General features: G+C 37.3%; 1 protein-coding gene across 2 annotated transcripts in view; it reads right to left on the reverse strand.

Moving 5' to 3' along the window:
* Positions 1-9,365, reverse strand: part of LOC146513980 (netrin receptor UNC5D-like) — a 268,872-nt gene extending 259,507 nt beyond the window's left edge. Inside the window, exon 1 of one of the 2 annotated variants that reach the window (XM_085168964.1) lies at positions 8,852-9,365. In XM_085168964.1, the coding sequence (XP_085025090.1) occupies positions 8,852-8,936 (85 nt within the window). In that variant the 5' untranslated portion in view covers positions 8,937-9,365. The remainder of the gene's footprint in view (positions 1-8,851) is intronic. The other variant, XM_085168966.1, reaches the window with a different exon arrangement.
* Between the last annotated feature and the right edge of the window lie 9,631 nt (positions 9,366-18,996).

Consider the following 18,996-nt stretch of genomic DNA (forward strand, 5'->3'; position numbering starts at 1 on the left):
AACACACACTATACCAGTACTTTACTACCGAGTCATTAAATATGTATTTGCTTCTGATTATGCTTGAAATTATTTTATCATGGAGAGCAGAGATAGGCGCTCGGTGTTACTGACAAACTGATGTGGCAGTTACTGATAACATGAGATACTCAGATATTCTGCACTGTAAACCTCGCGTCTGTGTTTCTCTCTCCCTCTGCTTTTTTCATCTTACATGCCCTGCTCTCTTACGTTACCTCTGCAGTCCTGGCTCCTTCCTCCTTCAGTCAGGTGAGTTGAGAAATGATAGCAGAACCAAAACATTTGTCACAGCTATAAACAACTGAAACTAAATTACACCGAAAGGAATTGCAAGGGAGGAGTGGACAACAAGAAAACGATGAAGGGTCTGGGTATTTACAAAAACACAAGCACTTTAGAGGAAACAACAGTGCTACCCATAGGTATAAACCGTGAGCTACAAGGGAGAGAAAGAGAAAGAGAGGTTAAGAGAGTGTTTGGCATTGAAGTGAATGGTGTACGGTATGAATCTAACATTTGTGCCAGTGCCCTTGAGTTAAACAGTAAGACATTCAATGGTGCATTGTGGATGGGCAGTTATCTCCAAGGCCTCCTTTTCAGTATTATTTCAAAACACAAGGAAGCAATACGCACTTTTATCGAAGAGTAAGTGTAAAGGTTGTGGATACAAGGCTGAGGGCAAACCTGCAGGAGGGAAGTGAAATAGCAATATTTGGCACCATGTTATTCTTCCCACCTGTGAGCACATAGAACATACATATGGGCATAATGCAGTGGGTTTATGGGAAAACACAAGCTGTATAAGCTATGCTTGAGGATTTGACACCTATCAGTACCTGTCAGTACTGGGTTTATCTGGTTTAATGGATAAATAGTGGTTTGGCTGACTTTTACAAATCTATTCTTTAGTCTGTCCTCTCTTTTTACTATTACACCACAAAAACTGAGAAGCCGTACAAAATGTAAATAAAAATATACAAAAATGCTTTTCATGCTGTCAAATTTATAAACCTTAATATGTTAAAACAGTATAAAGAAAAAATATGGCAAATATTTCAGAAAAATTTGGGGTGTCACTCTAGATTAAAATTAATAGGGATTTATTTGTTCTTCTTGGGATTCTATGTTATCCAGTGACCTCTCTGGTCACTGGATAACATAAGTAACAATACGGTTTAATAAATAATGATTATAAAAATATATAAGCTCACAAAAAGCCGGCTAGACACTTAAGTAGACCTCAACCAATATATAGCCAAGCAAATATTATCATCTGACATTAACTGTAAAGCAATCCCTCTGTAGCCGCATTTGTAATATGTCCAGTCTGTCTGTCCCGTCTGCCCAGCAGAGAGCATTCTGCAACTTTCCTGTTGCATTTGGAGCACCATGAACACAACTAGCAGATGATCAAAATAGGGCAGAGCATAAACTAAATGAGTAAATGCACAACTACACATAACAAATATCAGGGAAATCTGTTCATGTTTTGTGTGTTTAAAAAAAAATCCCAAACAATAAATTGAAATCTTTGCTGAGACAATTAGCGGTCTTTGTACTCTACTGTAGTAACTGTAGTAAGGAAGAGCTCTACACAACCATGGTTGAATTGAATAGATATATAACGTTCCAGCAACCAGTTTATAATATAGTGTTTTTTTTATTGTTTTTTATTTTTTGCTTTTTTAGCCAACAAAAAGGACTCTGTTCCAATCAAAGATCTGCAGGAAATATTATATCTAAAAGTTTTCAAAATCCCAGGATCCCATAAAAAAAGAATAGCTATCTTACAGTTAGGGCTTTGTCCAAGCAGCCAAAACACGGTCAATATTTCCACATATTTGATTTTGCAGCTTTCTATATTCCCTGTAGAGAATATTTCTTTTGGCTCTTTGACTGCATGAGCTCAGCACCTTCGGAATGTGGAGAATAAATGACAGAAGATGGGGTTGATAGGTTGGGGAGAGAAATGGGTTCCCCTTAAATAATGCAGTAGTGAAACTGGGAATATGACCACCATGCGATCTCCAGCAGAATAAAAACAACAGTGGATACTAGCCCAGCTGGGCTCGTGAATTCATATCATGTGTAATGTCAGTTACGTGAAAGCCAGAGCTTGAGCAAGATTCTGGCAGTCATTTTTGTGATAAATTAAACATGGCAGAGATGACTCCATTGCCTTTTATCCACCTCCCCATTTCAATTCCCCTCCCTCTCTGTATCTCTGTTTCTCTCTTAAGTTTTTTCACTTACTCCATGCTCAAGCCCAGATGCATTTTTAGTAGCACAACGAGTTGCATGGTCAACTCACAGAAGCTTGATCAATGAATTTATGAAAGACAACAAACATGCTCCTAATATTATACATATAGCATGAGCTTTTTGTTGCACAAAGGTTATAACAGCACTGTAGTTATCCAACCAACCTGATTAGTCTTGCTTTGGGTTGACAAGTTACAGTGCAATGCACATTTACGACCCTACCTAATATAGCCCATTTGGACCTGAGATGTTGAGAGATGTTTTAAAAGAAGCTGCTGAATCTTGTCCAATTCATTCACATCCCTAGGTCATGCTTTTCACAGAAACCTGCCTTTCTGCTTTTTGTTTTTGTTTTAATGTCTTACCTTGTCACACAGTTACAAGAAAAGGTTTGTGAACCCTCTGGAATTATCAGCTTCTTTGATTACTTACATTTTGTCTGAGCTACATGTTAGCTTAGACAAAATGGGCTTGTAACACAATTGTCATCTATTCCAGTTTTCATTTGTTAGGTAGATATTCATTTTTCACTTTTGGAATTCAATCTTTTTTTTCAATGCAGACTGTGCCAGCTTGTACACCTAACATCCCTCTCCCCCACAGAATCCATCATCACGCTTCAGATCCCATCACTGTTGCCAACTAAACGACTCTGTTACTAGATGTAGCCACTTTTCACAGCCCTTCAGCAAAAATCTATGGACAGTACTGCCATGCAAATGATGGTCTTCTCAGCTAGGCTGGTATCTCTGTCTGTTCTTCTGCTTTGTTAAGGGACTAAAAGAATTGAAAGACTTTAAATGCAAATACAAACTGACTGAACTAATAGTGGCATCAAGATAGTGGTGTTTTACAGCTTTGATACAATACTTAATACTGTTTTTGCCAGCAATCTCAATATATAAAATTAATACTTCACTGAAAACAGATGTTAAATGACAAACTAAATAATATTCCTAAAATAAAAATACTGACTGAATTTTAAAAATAATACACAGGGGTTAGGGGTGCATGAATATGTCCAAAAGGACTATCACAATTACTGAGTTCACAATCATTTGTCACTGATACATAATTGATTTTGGTGACATCAACAGCTGTGAGATCCCTCTCTACTTTCCCTGCGTTTTGCATAAAGCACAGGTTTTGCCACAGTGGAAAAAAAATATGCACGACGGCATAGCACATCTTTTGTCCATTATGTTATTTGAACAAATATATTTAGCCAAATTGAATGTGATTTCTGTGGTGATTTCAGTGTATCTTTGTGAGCTAGATGAATACACTCACCCACTTTACAGGCTCATTCTGAGTTATACAATTTATGTTAGCAACCACTGTATTGTTTTTCTTTGCTTTCATGCAATCATCATATTGCAAGTTGTGGTGTATTTTCAGATAACTGAATAAGTTTGTTGTGATGGTTTACAGTGCACACAGCTCTACAGCATTCTTTGCATATGAGGTGTTCTTGGTGAACATCACTTCCCTAAATTTGAAGTCTCTCTAAAGAACTGATGATGATCTGCTTCTAGAGACAAGCTCTTTGCCTTCCCCTGTGACAGACAGCTGATTTTTGTTTTGATGGGCTGTAGTATATCAGTGCGGTCAAGTGCACTCAGGAAAGTTCTCGCTGAGTGGTGCAGGGAACAGCTGTGATTGGCACATGTAGACATGGTTATTAGGCAGTGATTTTAGGGAGCACTTGATTGCTTTGTGTTCTACTGGCAGAAAAAGCATTTTCAATATCTTTCAATCATGTTTGTTTAATTTTGTGAAGCCAAAATCACAATACTAGCAGTATTAGTAAAAAAGTAGAGGTGCCATTACCAATTATTGATTTAATATTTGAATGTTAGCCTAAATAATACGTTCAAAATAACATGGGAATTTTGACTCAAAATTGAGACTAACAGAAACTTTTCTTCTGAAAAACTGAAATGAGTTGTTGCCAAACAGTGTACCTACTGATGGGCTGTGAGGCAAGTCCAGACAGGGATACGTTTTTATTGCAAACTGTAAGCTATACACCTACACAAAAAGCTATGAATAGACTGTTTTACTGTAAGTATGGGTGCCCTAAAATAATAATTTAAAGAACTTCTGTCACAGAGAAAACCAGTGTATTTGTAGAGCATTACAGATTAAAGCAATGTGATTGACAGCAAAGAGGTTAACAAGAGGGGAAATGGATCAGTTTCATTTGTATAGCAAACCATACATACCCATCACACCACATGACTGACCACAGAAAAAAGGAGGGGAAAGGCTGTCAGTAGACAGTACTGCTAAAGCTACCTGTCTTATAACTTCCGTTGCACCTGAGTAAATCACCTGTCAGGAGAAGTTGACCACTGCTAATATAGTGAGCAGCAAGCTAAAGCAGAAGTAGGACTGGCCTTTTTCACCAGTGTACTGTAAGCCAGGTTTTAAATACAAAAGCTAAAATCATTAACCTAGCTAGTGCAACTTAATATTTTATTAGCCTGCTGATGTTATTCTATGCATAAGAAAACAGCTAAAAACACAGACAAAAAAAATCAATGCTATGACTTAAAAGTCATGATTATGGATTATTATGGAGGAACTGGTGGGACATCATGTGCATTAAATACACCTTGAAATTTTGACGCCCACTGGTGTGACAGTAAAAAAGAAAATCCAAAACCACTAATTCAGATGTTATGCATAAACAATCGTGAACCCGTCATTTAAAACTAGGCTACTTCATTATTAATAGCTATACATAAAGTGCATTATGCTATAGCCTAAAGTAATTGCTATACCAACGGTTTGCTAATTGGCTGTGTTTAGGTGGTTTTCTATGCTTTATTTAATGCTTTTATATGCTATAGTATGTGTCATTGTTATACTATTTGTATGCATTTATATGCTATTGTATGTTGTCCACTTTGTGCTCTGTAAATCTGTCATATTTATGTGATTTTCATCAAATTGATGCTGTTTTTGTTGGGGAGCAATTTTCAGCCGCAAATATATTTGATGCATCTAGAGTACAGAAATATATATGTAGAGTGCCCATGTTCATTATAATGAAGAACCCACTCCAACCCACTGCAGCCATGTCGCACAGATATGATATTAATTATTTTTAGACAACAATAGAGCTCTTATTCACAGGGGAATAAGCTTGTTATGGCCACTGACTTTCTTCTGGCCTCCTTTTAAAAAAGATCTCTCTCTTATTATATTTCACGCCTGTCTGCTATGCCCCTCTCTGAGCGCCTGAATCACCCACACCTGAAATCCATCTGATCATCAGTGAAGGTGGATATCAAGCCACAGAACCAGCCTTCCTTGGCACTTGACCACTGAACCTCTTGTTCAAGTGGTGTTGTTTGGCACTGCTGGAATTGTTTTTGATAGTATCTTTGTGCGACCCTGCTCAGCTCACCCTTTGTCTTCCTTACTAGCTGTCAGAAGTGTTTTCCTCAATTAGACTTGATAAGGTTAAAGAAGCTTTGTGGGGGTTATCACTCCCACGGCCTACCTGTCCCCCAAAGCAGTCAACCTAGGAGAAACACTGAACACGTCTGTAATGTTCACTGGTGCTGCTCAACATTTTATCAGTAGCATTTCCTCGCTGAATCCCCCTGCAGGCACTGACTGCAAGGTTCCTCTTTTGGGTTAAGGTCTTTTTTTTGTTGTCACTTGGTGTTCTCGGCACGTTAAGAATAAAATTGCTTGTTGAATACAAGTGATTTATCCCATCATTGAATGCATTTGGATGACTGTGTTTTAACTTGGCATCTAACTGATAAATAATATCTACTTATAGGGGACTCTCTACACGTATGTGGCTATGGAAGGGAAATTTAGTGTCAACACGTGTGAGTAACGTGTCATTTAGATTTTATCTTGTGCAAAGTAATCTTGCTTTTACATTATTTAACCAGTTGTGTTTGTTTGTGTGTGTGTGTGTGTGTGTGTGTGTGTGTGTGTGTGTGTGTGTGTATGGAGACTGCTTTTCCATAGCACTTAATTTTATGTCTGAATAAAGTATTTGACTGCAGACATCAATATTATTGTATGATATAAATATTTTTAAAGCCCAAGTGAAAGCCATTTCAAATCCGAAAGATATATTACAAAATACGTCCATGCAGCCTTTAAAAAATGTGTAGGGCAGACACAAGCACATTTTCCTTTCATGCACTAACATTATTATTGTTTTTCTATCCAAGCATATTAGGTCAAGCCTTTGAAAAAATCATGTAACGCTTCACATGGAAATGTAGCCATGGTAGCTGGTTCTATAAATACAATTTACGGTCAGTCTCGAAAGGTTATCTCAAACACATTTCTGCCTTAGTTTAAACCTACTTTTCTTTAAAAGATCGGTAAAACCCGCTGATCCTTACATGCAAAGTTGCCCTTAAGATACTTTGGCTTAATATAATATTTATGCTATGTAAATTTCCAAGTTGAAGCTGATTTCAAAACTTGGGATGCAAAAATAAAAACCTTGGGGCTAGTTAACTAATTGACTTGCAAATGCACCTTTGTTACATATGAGATGAATGGATGTCAATAGGTCAGGATGGATTTGGCGGAAGCAAAAAAGATTCTCTGATTATCTATTCTCCGACCAAAGACAGCATATAACATGTGCATAACCACAGGTTTCATTAGTGTTGTCAGTTAAGTAAAACAGTTTTCTGTATTATCATTAAGTCAATGAACATTCAAATCTGCTGGCTAAATAGAACACGTCACATCATGAGTAACCAGCTTACTGATGATCAGACATTCTGAATCTGGTAGTGACAAATAACTGATAAATTCAGATGTTTACTTTCATGTGATATAATGTCATAAAAGACAGGCCTGTCTTATGTAGGGGAAACACCAAAAACACATGTAATCTAGATTTGACAAAATGTTCAAAGGAGCTGAAGCTGCATCTGTTGTTTACAGCTTTTTGCAGGAGTCTACTTGAAACCTCATAAGGTTAAAAAAAAAAAACCCAACCCTCTGATCATCCAGTTGCAGAGGAGTGGACATAAAAATGGCTAGAGCTAGCCCCAAATTGGGTTTTTGAAGTACAGTACTTATTCCCAGTTATATTGTATGCGCACAAATAATGAGCCTTTTACCCTTTTTTTTTTTGCATGCCTGTCAACATTCTAACAAAAAGCAGTTACTGTCAGAAGATGTGCATGTGCGTGCACAAAGAATTAACTCGGTCTATTAGCAAGTTTGGCGAAGGGGGGGGGGGGGGGGGGGGGTATTTTATTGTTTAAAGTAAAGCAAGAAAAATGAGGAAGCCCACCAAGCTATCAGCTTCTCTAGTTTTACCAGTATGCTCTCAACATGGCATCACAATTTGCACATTGCGAAACATAACCCCCCCCCACCCCACCTCACCAGCAATCATAATTAAACAAAATGCCATGATTTAACAAATAATGTTAAGCATTGTCCTGTCTCTCAATTTCAGTATGACAAAGCATAGGAGTGGAAAACTACATTCAAAGCATGTTTCACTAGTTTGCTCCATTACCATACAATCACCCAGCAACCAACAATGGTGCACATGGGCACCAATGTTAATATATTCAAAAGTATATAATTGCTAGAAAGGCCACTTGAAATGTGAATAATGTGTCATTTATACCATACCTTGTGCATAATTTAGTCACTAAAGAGCATGTTTGTATATTATAGACAATATAAACAGTATTTAAAGTGTGAGCAGTTTTATTACAGTCTGTTTTCATTCACAGTGAGTGTCATCATGAGCAACAGAAAGAATGAATGAATGGTAAGCTTTTTTGAGAAGCCTCGGAAGAAGAAAAGTAAGATGAGAGCAGTAAGAAAATGAGTGACAGGACAGGACTATGTCGTGCTGAAGGATATGAGTCGGTGTTCTTGAGGTAAAAGTCACTGCCATTGAATTAAGACATTGTTATTAATTGCTATTAAACCACTTATAACTGGTCCATCACAATACTGACTTTGTCTAAATGAGATGGGTTTAACATTAAAAATATAACAAATTTCCCACGCGTGGGACTAATAAAGGTTATGTTATGTTATCTTATAAATAAAATAAACAAAAAACACGCCGAGACTCTCAAACATTTCTTGAGTGAAATCAAAGTCAACCAGAACCCAGTCATTTTAACCGTACTCCAGAGAGAATATCCTTAAGGAAGCAAATTTAGATTAGTAATAAGCATTTTGTTGCACTAGAAGAAACTGACGTTAAACCTATTAAAGCAGCATTTATAAACAAATCTTAGCCAGTCTGTTGCGCACGACAAAAAAAGAAGAAAAAACTTGTTCTAATTTAATTTGAATTTATGTGATTTATAAAGGTGTCTGAAGCTTTATTGTTTGTTTGTTTGTCAAGCAAACATAAATTGCTAACACTACCTGGACATGAAAAAAAGATTACTTTAAAAAAAAAATCCTAAACAAGTAGAGTCAGCGTCAGAAACACAGTCTGTCGGGGCACACACCTTTTTATTGAGTTTATTCGGGAGGACTGAGACGCCCCCAAAAGCATTGAGCTCTTCAAAAAGTGTATCGGTGTTGAGCTTACCTCTCGCTAATGTGGTCGGCGCCTGCGAACCAAGAAGCACAAAGATGAAAAAACTCAGGTAGCATCCTCCCGAGAACTGTCCCATCACTGCTCTGCTTGTCTCCCTCCCCGTCGGGTCTGGGGGCACCGGCCTCGGGTCTCGTGCATTTGTCGTTTGCACGAGACTCCTTTTAACACGTTTCCGTGTCCTGATGAAAACCTCTGTCCAGGTGGGCTAGTACGTGTCCGCCTAAGAGGACCGTCTCCTAACGGAATCGCAGTGCGGAAGGAAGAGATGGAAAGCGGTGCGGAGCTTTCAGCTATCGCTACTCAGGGCGCGAGAGTGGAATAATTAGACTGAGCGCGCGCGAGCCAACAGCTTTCGCTGTTTCAGAGCGCGAGAGAGAGAGAGAGAGAGAGAGAGAGAAAAGTGAGTACGAGGTCTTGTTGAAACCCCGGTGGACCTGTTAGGGCTTGACAAAACGTGTGCGTGTGTGAACGTGCACACAGACAGTTGTTTGTGCTCGCGCCTGTATTGACCAGATGTAATGACCAATTACCTCTGTTCTGTTTCTGACGTTTCTAGAGGCATTCGAACCTGTAGTTCTGGACGACAGTGTGGTCATTAAAATCGACACCGGTGTGTTGCATCTCTTGCCAATGGCATTGTCTGGAAAATTACAATTTTCTAATTACTGCCGTTAACATATGACCATATGGTTTACAATTGGTGTCAATTAAGTGGACGTTTTCTCACTTTACTCTCATTCCACCCAAGTTCTATTGGAGTGATAGTTCTCACTTTTCAAAATGACGTGGAATGGGGCGCGAAATATTTAAGTAATGTAAATAATATACCCGCTCTAATTTTCAGAGAACATTTGCAAAGCATTGCTTTTGATATTGCACTATTACTGAAGCCTTCATCCGTACTGTAAGTAGCCATTTAGCTGGGATATGGTTGTAATGGAAATACTCTGATCCATTTGTAAGCAAAAGTAGTGCTGTTCTCTAAGAAAATACTCCAACTGTGGATCTCGAATGAAACACTACTTAAGTGAAAGTGCATATCATCAGCAAATTCTACAATAAATATAGCAGTACCGACTAATTGGCTTTTGTCAGAGTTGTATTATTTTGTGTTATACAATTACAGAAACATTAGCATTTAAATAGGATTTTAATGGTATAGTTGGCCGAGGTGAAAATAATTCTTGCTATTGGATAGATATTCTCATTAAAGGTTTTTGAAATTTGAATTTGTAAAGTAAGTCATTATAGCTGTCAGATAAATGTAGTGGAGAACAATGTAGGCAATTTCTCATTGAAATGGTTCTGCAGAAGTATAAAGTAGCATGAAATTAAAACAGTAAAGTGCCTCAGAACTTCTCAATTACAATTCTCTAATATGCATAGCTACTTTTCATCACTCTACATTTTATGCAGTTGGGTAGTTTAACTGATATCGGTCCATAATGATTTGATACATCTTGAAAGAATATTTAACTGAGAAGTATGTCTTGAAGTTGTATGTAAGATTAATTTAATGGCATAAGAATACTAAAGTGCAATAAATCCATAAGAAAAGTACTGAAGTAGAAGTATAAAGTAATCAAAAGTTAATATTCATTTATTAAGTTGCCTTAAATTTGTGTCTAAATACAGGATTATATAAAAACCCACATTCGTAAACTACTGCTGGCGTTTACTGAGAATACTGTGAGGATATGGTGATGAGCCTGTCTATTGTCACGAGATGATGGAAGCCTTCTAATCACTTAAAAAAAGTCTAAAATATTCTGTTTCGCAATATCAGTTTCAATTTGTAGCAAATGCTGGGATCTCTCATTCAAACTGTGTATCTGTTTTTATTTAAATCACCACAGGTTGACCTCGGCTGTTACCCTATTGAACCAAAATGTAGTGGCTAATTTCCCCAAGTCATAGCCAGAGGTCAGCCAGTCATGCAAGGTTAACTGCTTGATAATATAAAGAGCCATAAACTGTGCATTAAATATTTGGTGTGGCTTTAAGAGTACTGAGTAATCAGAAAGCCCAAGAAAAAGAAACAGAAAAAAGAAAACATAGACAATAGAAATGCTCTAACTGAATGGATATGTCTGGTTTACAGTTTTGAAAATAGCTGTTGTAAAATGACACACTGACTTGCTGCACTGTAATGCTTATAATATGTTGTTGTAATTACTCACTGAGAGATGACAGAAGATCCTTTTACTACACTCATAACTGATATGTCTACATGTCCTAAGAAGCTTGTTGGTGATTGACAATAAAATAATAACATAACTGGATGTCCCTTGACAGCTCTATAAGGCTTTGAACTGTGCTATATTGTCCCTAAAGTGTTCATAGGAAATAAAGAAGGCTCAATGCTCTTTGTGGGTAATATTATTTTGGGTGAAAAATAAATAGTCCAATAATTACTTTGGACTACTAAAACAACAGCTTTTGTCTACTAAGAGATATCCAGAAGCTATAGATATGGACAGTCTCTGTGTAGTACAGATACGTGTCTCACTGTCAAAAACAGTTAATAGCTCACAACAAAGTAATTAAAAAATGCAATAAATAATCAAACTGTCTTCCACGATGAAAAGATGCTGTTTTAACTTTCTTTAAAAATAAAAAAAATTCAGTGTACAAATCGGGCAGATTCAAACAGTTGTCTTCGGGTTAGTTACAATTTGCCACTGTTTGATTTGCACTTTGCAATTAAGGAATCTGTTATCCTGCTTCAAAGTGTGTTACAAAAATAAAATAAAGTACATAATTTTTTACCAAAACATTCCAGTTTTGTTCTGACAGAAAAAGGAAAATAAGACATATGCTTTACTTATATTGTTAACTTGTAAAGTCATATAAAATGCCTCTGTTCATGTGAAAATGACCCAATTATGCAACATTATTGTTAAAATTAGTAATTATTACAGAATTACAAGAGCTTACTATAAATCAAGTAAATATTATCCTCCCCCTGAGGGTAGACAGTATGTAATCTGTCCAGTTTGCTTGTCTGTCTTGTTTGTTACACAGCATCCACAGTTTTCAAGATATAATTTTAAAATTTTGTCTGATACCAATAACAGCTCGAGCTGATTTAATTTTGGTGAAAATTGGGTGAGGGTCAGGGTCCATGGCAAATGTGTAAATCAGTAAAAACTTTATACTGCCCCATTTTTTTATGGATTGGTTCAAACTACACAACAATATACTGGGCCAGGCCTTGGGGGTCCAAGGTCAATTTTGAACTTGAAACATTTTTTTAAGAAACCATAATGAGTAATATATCAAATGAAAGAGTATGGAGAGAGCTGTAGAACATACTCTTTTTTCCCAATGCAACACCCTATGACATCACAGTGATACCACACAATTTTGCAAAATCACACACTGCATGAATATATCTTAAAATCTCAAGTTTTTACAACTTATAGAATCCAAAGATTTCTGCCAGTTCTGCTCCAGTCATTAGGGTCAAGACAAAAAAAAAAATACAGCATTTTAGTATGTAATGCTTAAAGGTCATAGGTCAAAGGTTAGGGTTATAAGAATGAGGAAAAGGCTTTTGTTTTCATTGGATTATTTACAAACTTTAAACCAATATATTTGTCATGGGGGAGACACAGATTCTTTGTCTGAGTTAACCTTATTATCTTCAGTAAAAATTATATGACTTCACGAAGACACAAAAAGATTATTATTCTACACTAGATTTCCATATTACCAATGCTGACATCAGCACAAATGATCTATGAAAACAATACAGATGTCATTATTGGGGATGCCAATATTACCAATGCTGACACCATGAAACATCAAAGTTTTAGAGTAGCCATTTAGAGTTGTGCTCTCTAAGTCTTCTTTAATTATATAAGAAAATGCAAAGTGGACACTTTCAGTCTTAAAGTACCTATAAAAAATAAGATAATGTTTAGAGAAAATGTACTGTAACTTAAATTGAAAGTGTTCTTTTCCATTTGGGTTATGTGAGAGGTTGTTGCACCATCCTGCAAAAACAATAATGGATAAACATCCATAAGGTCATAACTAGGTTTTCTGCATATTAAATTCAGTTTGTATTAAGAAACCCCTCACTGTGTTTTGCCTGGGTGTTCTGGTCAGAGCATTTATAGCCTTTAAGCACATCCGCTCACTGAGTGGAATATTTGTTTTCATGGAAGACCTGTATATTAGAAGCAGATTGTTTTCTTGATGGGGCATTTCTTCTTCACTTCTGCAGAGGTATACCACTGTAAGAGATGGTTGAAGGTGCTTTGTTCAGTCTTTGAGCAGGAGTGTCTGTAGAGAAATGCTTTCAACCTTCAGTCATAACCCTACATGTCCGACATTCCTGAAGCTCAACAGCTCTGCTTGAACCACGCTGTACAATGTGTGAGCCAATACTGAAATAATAGCCTTGACTTTTCAATTCACCACTGCCTTTTGTTGTTTAGAGGCTGTGAGGACGTGGATGGCTAAAAGGTTCAATTATGTTACAAAAGCAAAGGGAGAAAACCAAAGTATTTGGTCTGTTTTTCTATCCAATTCAACAGAAAAGTGCTTAGTATTCATAAATCAGTCACTGCGGTCTATAATGGAAAAGCCGAGATAAAAGCATAGCATTATTTGTTGAACAAATCACTCATATGATGAATGGTTACACTAAATACATTTTATGATTTTTTGTTTAGTGCTAAATGTTTATATAGCATTTTGCTCAATCAAAGACAGAATTATTGAATATTTCATTTGAGTGGAAAAAGCAAGTTGCATGTTAAGGTGAATTACTTATCCATATACTGAACAATATATATCACCAGCATATTGCAAATATAGATGCTAAATAATGCAAATCTAATGTAAAGCCAAAACAACTCAGTTTTGTTTTTTAAGGGATTTTCTTATGGTTTCCCCTCATTCGTGAGAGAGAAGCAGGCATGTACAATATCAGAAGATTAGAAGGTACCAGATCGCCTTATATCCGGATACAGTCTCAGGAACAAGTGCATGCTCATAAAGCCCTGTTTGGGCAGCGTAAAGAAGCTGTTATTAATTTTGTGAGCAGATGCAAGGGATGAACACACTCAGTGAAGTTGTGTAAAAAGGTATACATTACTGCTATATATGTTGCAGGAAGATGACCAAGAAAATCTGGCCTCCCCTCATAACAACAGTATGATTTTCAACAGGACATGATGGTATGGAAAAAAGAATTGAGACCACCTTATGGTGGATAAATCATGTTCTTCAATGTGAATATATTCCCAAAATGTATGCTACTCCAAACATGTTGGAGTGCCATATAACTGAGGCTGCACTGACATTTTTTAGGGCATTTAAAATTGAACCTACCACTTTAATCACTCGACTAACTGAAAGACTCTGGGTGCTTTTCATTAGTCTAACTGATGCTTCCTCTCGTCTTCTCTCCTCCTGCGACCCGGAAATCGTTCCCTCTGTGCTATGTAGGATTTTCCAGTTCCTTAATTACACTTTGAGGAGAGCCGGAGCAAGAAGAGAGGAGCCTTCTGCAGGAGCTTATTAAGTCAAGTAAGTGTTAATTCAATTCAATTCAATTCAATTTTATTTATATAGCGCCAAATCACAACAAATGTCGCCTCAAGGCGCTTCATAGATACAGAGAAAAGCCCAACAATCATATGACCCCCTGTGAGCAAGCACTTTGGCAACAGTGGGAAGGAAAAACTCCCTTTTAACAGGAAGAAACCTCCGGCAGAACCAGGCTCAGGGAGGGGCGGCCATCTGCTGCGACCGGTTGGGGTGAGAGAAGGAAAACAGGATAAAAGACATGCTGTGGAAGAGAGACAGAGATTAATAACAGATATGATTCAATACAGAGAGGTCTGTTAACACATAGTGAGTGAGAAAGGTGACTGGAAAGGAAAAACTCAATGCATCATGGGAATCCCCCGGCAGCCTACATCTATTGCAGCATAACTAAGGGAGGATTCAGGGTCACCTGGTCCAGCCCTAACTATATGCTTTAGCAAAAAGGAAAGTTTTAAGCCTAATCTTAAAAGTAGAGATAGTGTCTGTCTCCCGAATCCAAACTGGAAGCTGGTTCCACAGAAGAGGGGCCTGAAAACTGAAGGCTCTCCCTCCCATTCTACTTTTAAATACTCTTCACAGCAAATTCAAAAGTGTTAAATGTTTTGGTGTCAGTAGTCTTAGAGTTAATTTTACTCTAAGTAGAGTCACATTCTTTTAATGTAACTCTGAGGTGTAAAATGATAGCAGTTAAAATTGAGTGTTAAAAATGAGTGTTTCTATGTTAAATCTGGAGGTGTTACAATGGAAACATTAACTCTTGACCTCTTAACTCTGAACTCCTAGAGGGGCTATGACACTAATAGAGTAAATTCACAGACTCCGCCCCCAGCACCACAGATTCCAGTCGAAGCTGAAGTGAAGCCGTTTCAGAACATTTTGCTCTACATATTTGAGTTGTTTGCCATGCTTGGTAAGTCATTTTTTTCAAAGATTGTTTCAATTATTATTATTAGCTTTTACTTCTGTGGCTCTTTGGAGTTGAGACAAAGCTGTGTGAAAGGCATTAGCCATGTTGCTCGCTGATAGCATAATATTCTGTTTTAGCTAGCTGAAAGGTATTGTTTGCGGGCAAATACCACAGCCTTGAAAAAAAACTTGCATGTGAATTTTCAGACAATTTTTTTGGTCAAATACACCTAAAACAATGTCTAGAATGTGAAATGTTGGTATAATGGTGCTACTTGAAGCCTGAAAATGATCTCCCATAAAAACTGTCCCGACTGAGTTCTACATTAGCATTTAGATCCCTCCAGAGTTTTGTGCACACGGTTTAGGTAAAAATGAAAAAGGTGGGTTTTTTTTTTTTTTTTTTTACTGTGCTGCAATTGTTTGTGCCATTAATTAGTGTCAACTAATTTTTATTCAATCTCCACATAGGATATGCTTGTGAAGATGGAATATGGGGGAGAGCAGAAGTGCCTTGAAGTTCCACAAAGGGATGAATGAAGGACATGCATATTGTATATTGTATTGACGAAATAAGTGATGAGAATGCTGTTATTTGTATTTACCAGCTCACCTATGTCAGACCTTTTGATAAACAAAATTCTAATGAAAGTGAGAACATGTACACTGTTCTGTACACTGTGTACACACATCTTTCAGAAAATGTTTTGAAATTGTGGTGCACAGTTCAGAATAAATGTTTTTCAAAAACCATTGCGTCTTTTTAATAAATGTTTATTTCCAAAAGAAATTTCTAGAAGTTCAGAACAGTAAAATTCCCGCTTTTTAGAATTAATTAGAAGATAACTCTTACGTAGTTAAACTAAAATACTCTTTGAGAGTTAATATATAAACTCTTAACACCAAGTGTTAAATTATCAACTCCAGACAGATTTGGTGTTTAACACTAAATCAGAGTTAACGTACCAACTCTCCAAAAAGAGTTAAATTAACTCTCTCTGGTGTGGACCCATATAGACACTTTAATAGTGTTGAAATCAAATCTGACAGTGTTAATTTGGACATGCTGGAAGTAGGCCTGCAGAGCGGGAGCGAAGTGCTCTAATAGGGTGATATGGTACTACAAGGTCATTAAGATAAGATGGGGCCTGATTATTTAAGACCTTGTATGTGAGGAGCAGGATTTTGAATTCAATTCTGGATTTAACAGGAAGCCAATGAAGGGAAGCCAAAACAGGAGAAATATGCTCTCTCTTTCTAGTCCCTGTCAGTACTCTTGCTGCAGCATTTTGGATTAACTGAAGGCTTTTCAGTGAGTTTTTTGGACATCCTGATAATAATGAATTGCAGTAGTCCAGCCTGGAAGTAATAAATGCATGAACTAGTTTTTCAGCGTCACTCTGAGACAGGATATTTCTAATTTTAGAGATGTTGCGCAAATGGAAGAATGCAGTCTTACATATTTGTTTAATATGTGCGTTGAAGGACATATCCTGGTCAAAAATGACTCCAAGGTTCCTCACAGTGTTACTGGAGGCCAAGGTAATGCCATCCAGAGTAAGAATCTGGTTAGATACCATATTTCTAAGCTTTTCAGCGCCGAGTACAATGACCTCAGTTTTATCTGAGTTAAGAAGCAGAAAGTTAGTGGCCATCCAAGTCTTTATGTCTTTAAGACATTCCTGCAGTTTAACTAATTGGTGTGTGTTATCTGGCTTCATGGACAGATAGAGCTGGGTGTCATCTGCATAGCAGTGAAAATGTATGCTATGTCTTCTAATGATGCTGCCTAGGGGAAGCATGTATAATGTAAACAGAATTGGTCCTAGCACTGAACCCTGTGGAACTCCATAATTAACCTCAGTGTGTGAAGAGGACTCTCCATTTACATGCACAAATTGGAGTCTATTAGATAGATATGATACAAACCACTGCAGTGCAATACCTGTAATACCTACAGCATGTTCTAATCGCTCTAATAGAATATTATGGTCAACAGTATCGAATGCTGCACTAAGGTCAAGAAGGACAAGCACAGAGATGAGTCCACTGTCAGAGGCCATAAGAAGATCATTTGTAACCTTCATTAAAGCTGTTTCTGTGCTGTGATGAGCTCTGAAACCTGACTGAAACTCTTCAAATAAACCATTCCTCTGCAGATGATCTGTTAGCTGTTTGACAACTACTCTTTCAAGGATTTTTGATATGAAAGGAAGGTTGGAGATTGGCCTATAATTAGCTAAGACTGCTGGGTCTAGAGATGGCTTTTTGAGTAAAGGTTTAACTGCAGCCACCTTGAAGGCCTGTGGTACATAGCCGATTATTAGAGATAGGTTGATCATATATAAGATCGAAGAATTAATCAATGGCAGGACTTCTTTGAGCAGTTTTGTAGGAATGGGGTCTAAAAGACACGTTGATGGTTTGGAGGAAGTAATTATTGAAGTTAACTCAGAAAGATCGATTGGAGAAAAAGAGTCTAACTTAATATCAATGGTACTAAGAGTAGCTGTAGATAATATTACATTTGTGGGATGATTATTGGTAATTTTTTCTCTAATGATAAAAATTTTATTTGTGAAGAAGTTCATGAAGTCATCACTAGTTAACGTTAAAGGGATGGTTGGCTCAAAAGAGCTCTGACTTTTTGTCAGCCTGGCTACAGTGCTGAAGAGAAACCTGGGGTTGTTCTTATTTTCTTCAATCAGTGATGAGCTGTTCTGGCTTTGCGGAGGGCTTTCTTATAAAGCAACAAACTATTTCTCCAGGCTAAATGATGATCCTCTAAATTTGTGACACGCCATTTCCTCTCCAGATTACGAGTCATCTGCTTTAGGGTACGTGTTTGAGAATTATACCACGGGGTCAGGTACTTCTGATTAGAGACCTTAGTTTTCACTGGAGCTACAGTATCCAGAGTCGTACGTAGTGAGGAGGTGAAATTATTAACAAGATAATCGACCTCTGTTGGGGTAGCGTTCAGATAGCTGCTCTGCTCTGTGTTGGTACAGGGCATTGACGATGATAACAGTGGCTGGATTATATTCTTAAACTTAGTTACAGCGCTTTCAGAAAGACATCTACTTTGATAAAGTCCACTCTCCACTGCTGCGTAATCAATTATTGTAAATGTAAATGTTATCAAGAAATGATCAGACAGGAGAGGGTTTTCAGGAAACACTGTTAAATGTTCAGTTTCTATGCCATATGTTAAAACAAGATCTAGAGTGTGATTAAAGTGGTGGGTGGGTTCTTTTACATTTTGAGAGAAACCAATTGAGTCTAACAACAGATTAAATGCCATGTTGAGGCTGTCATTTTTAGCATCTACATGGATGTTAAAATCACCCACAATAATTATTTTATCTGAGCTCAGAACTAAATTAGATATAAAGTCTGAGAAATCAGACAGAAACTCTGTGTAAGGCCCAGGTGGACGATAGATAATAACAAGTAAGACTGGTTTCTGAGTTTCACAGCTGGGGTGGACAATGTTAAGCATCAGGCTTTCAAATGAATTAAAAGTCTGTCTTGGTCTTTCATTAATTAATAGACTGGTGTGAAAAATTGCTGCCACACCGCCCCCTCGCCCTGTGCTTCGAGATTTCTGGTAGTTAGAATGACTCGGGGGTGTTGATTCATTTAAACTAACATAATCATCCTGCTGC

The sequence above is a fragment of the Neolamprologus multifasciatus genome, chromosome 7 (genome assembly GCF_963576455.1).
Source record: "Neolamprologus multifasciatus chromosome 7, fNeoMul1.2, whole genome shotgun sequence".
NCBI lineage: Eukaryota > Metazoa > Chordata > Actinopteri > Cichliformes > Cichlidae > Neolamprologus > Neolamprologus multifasciatus.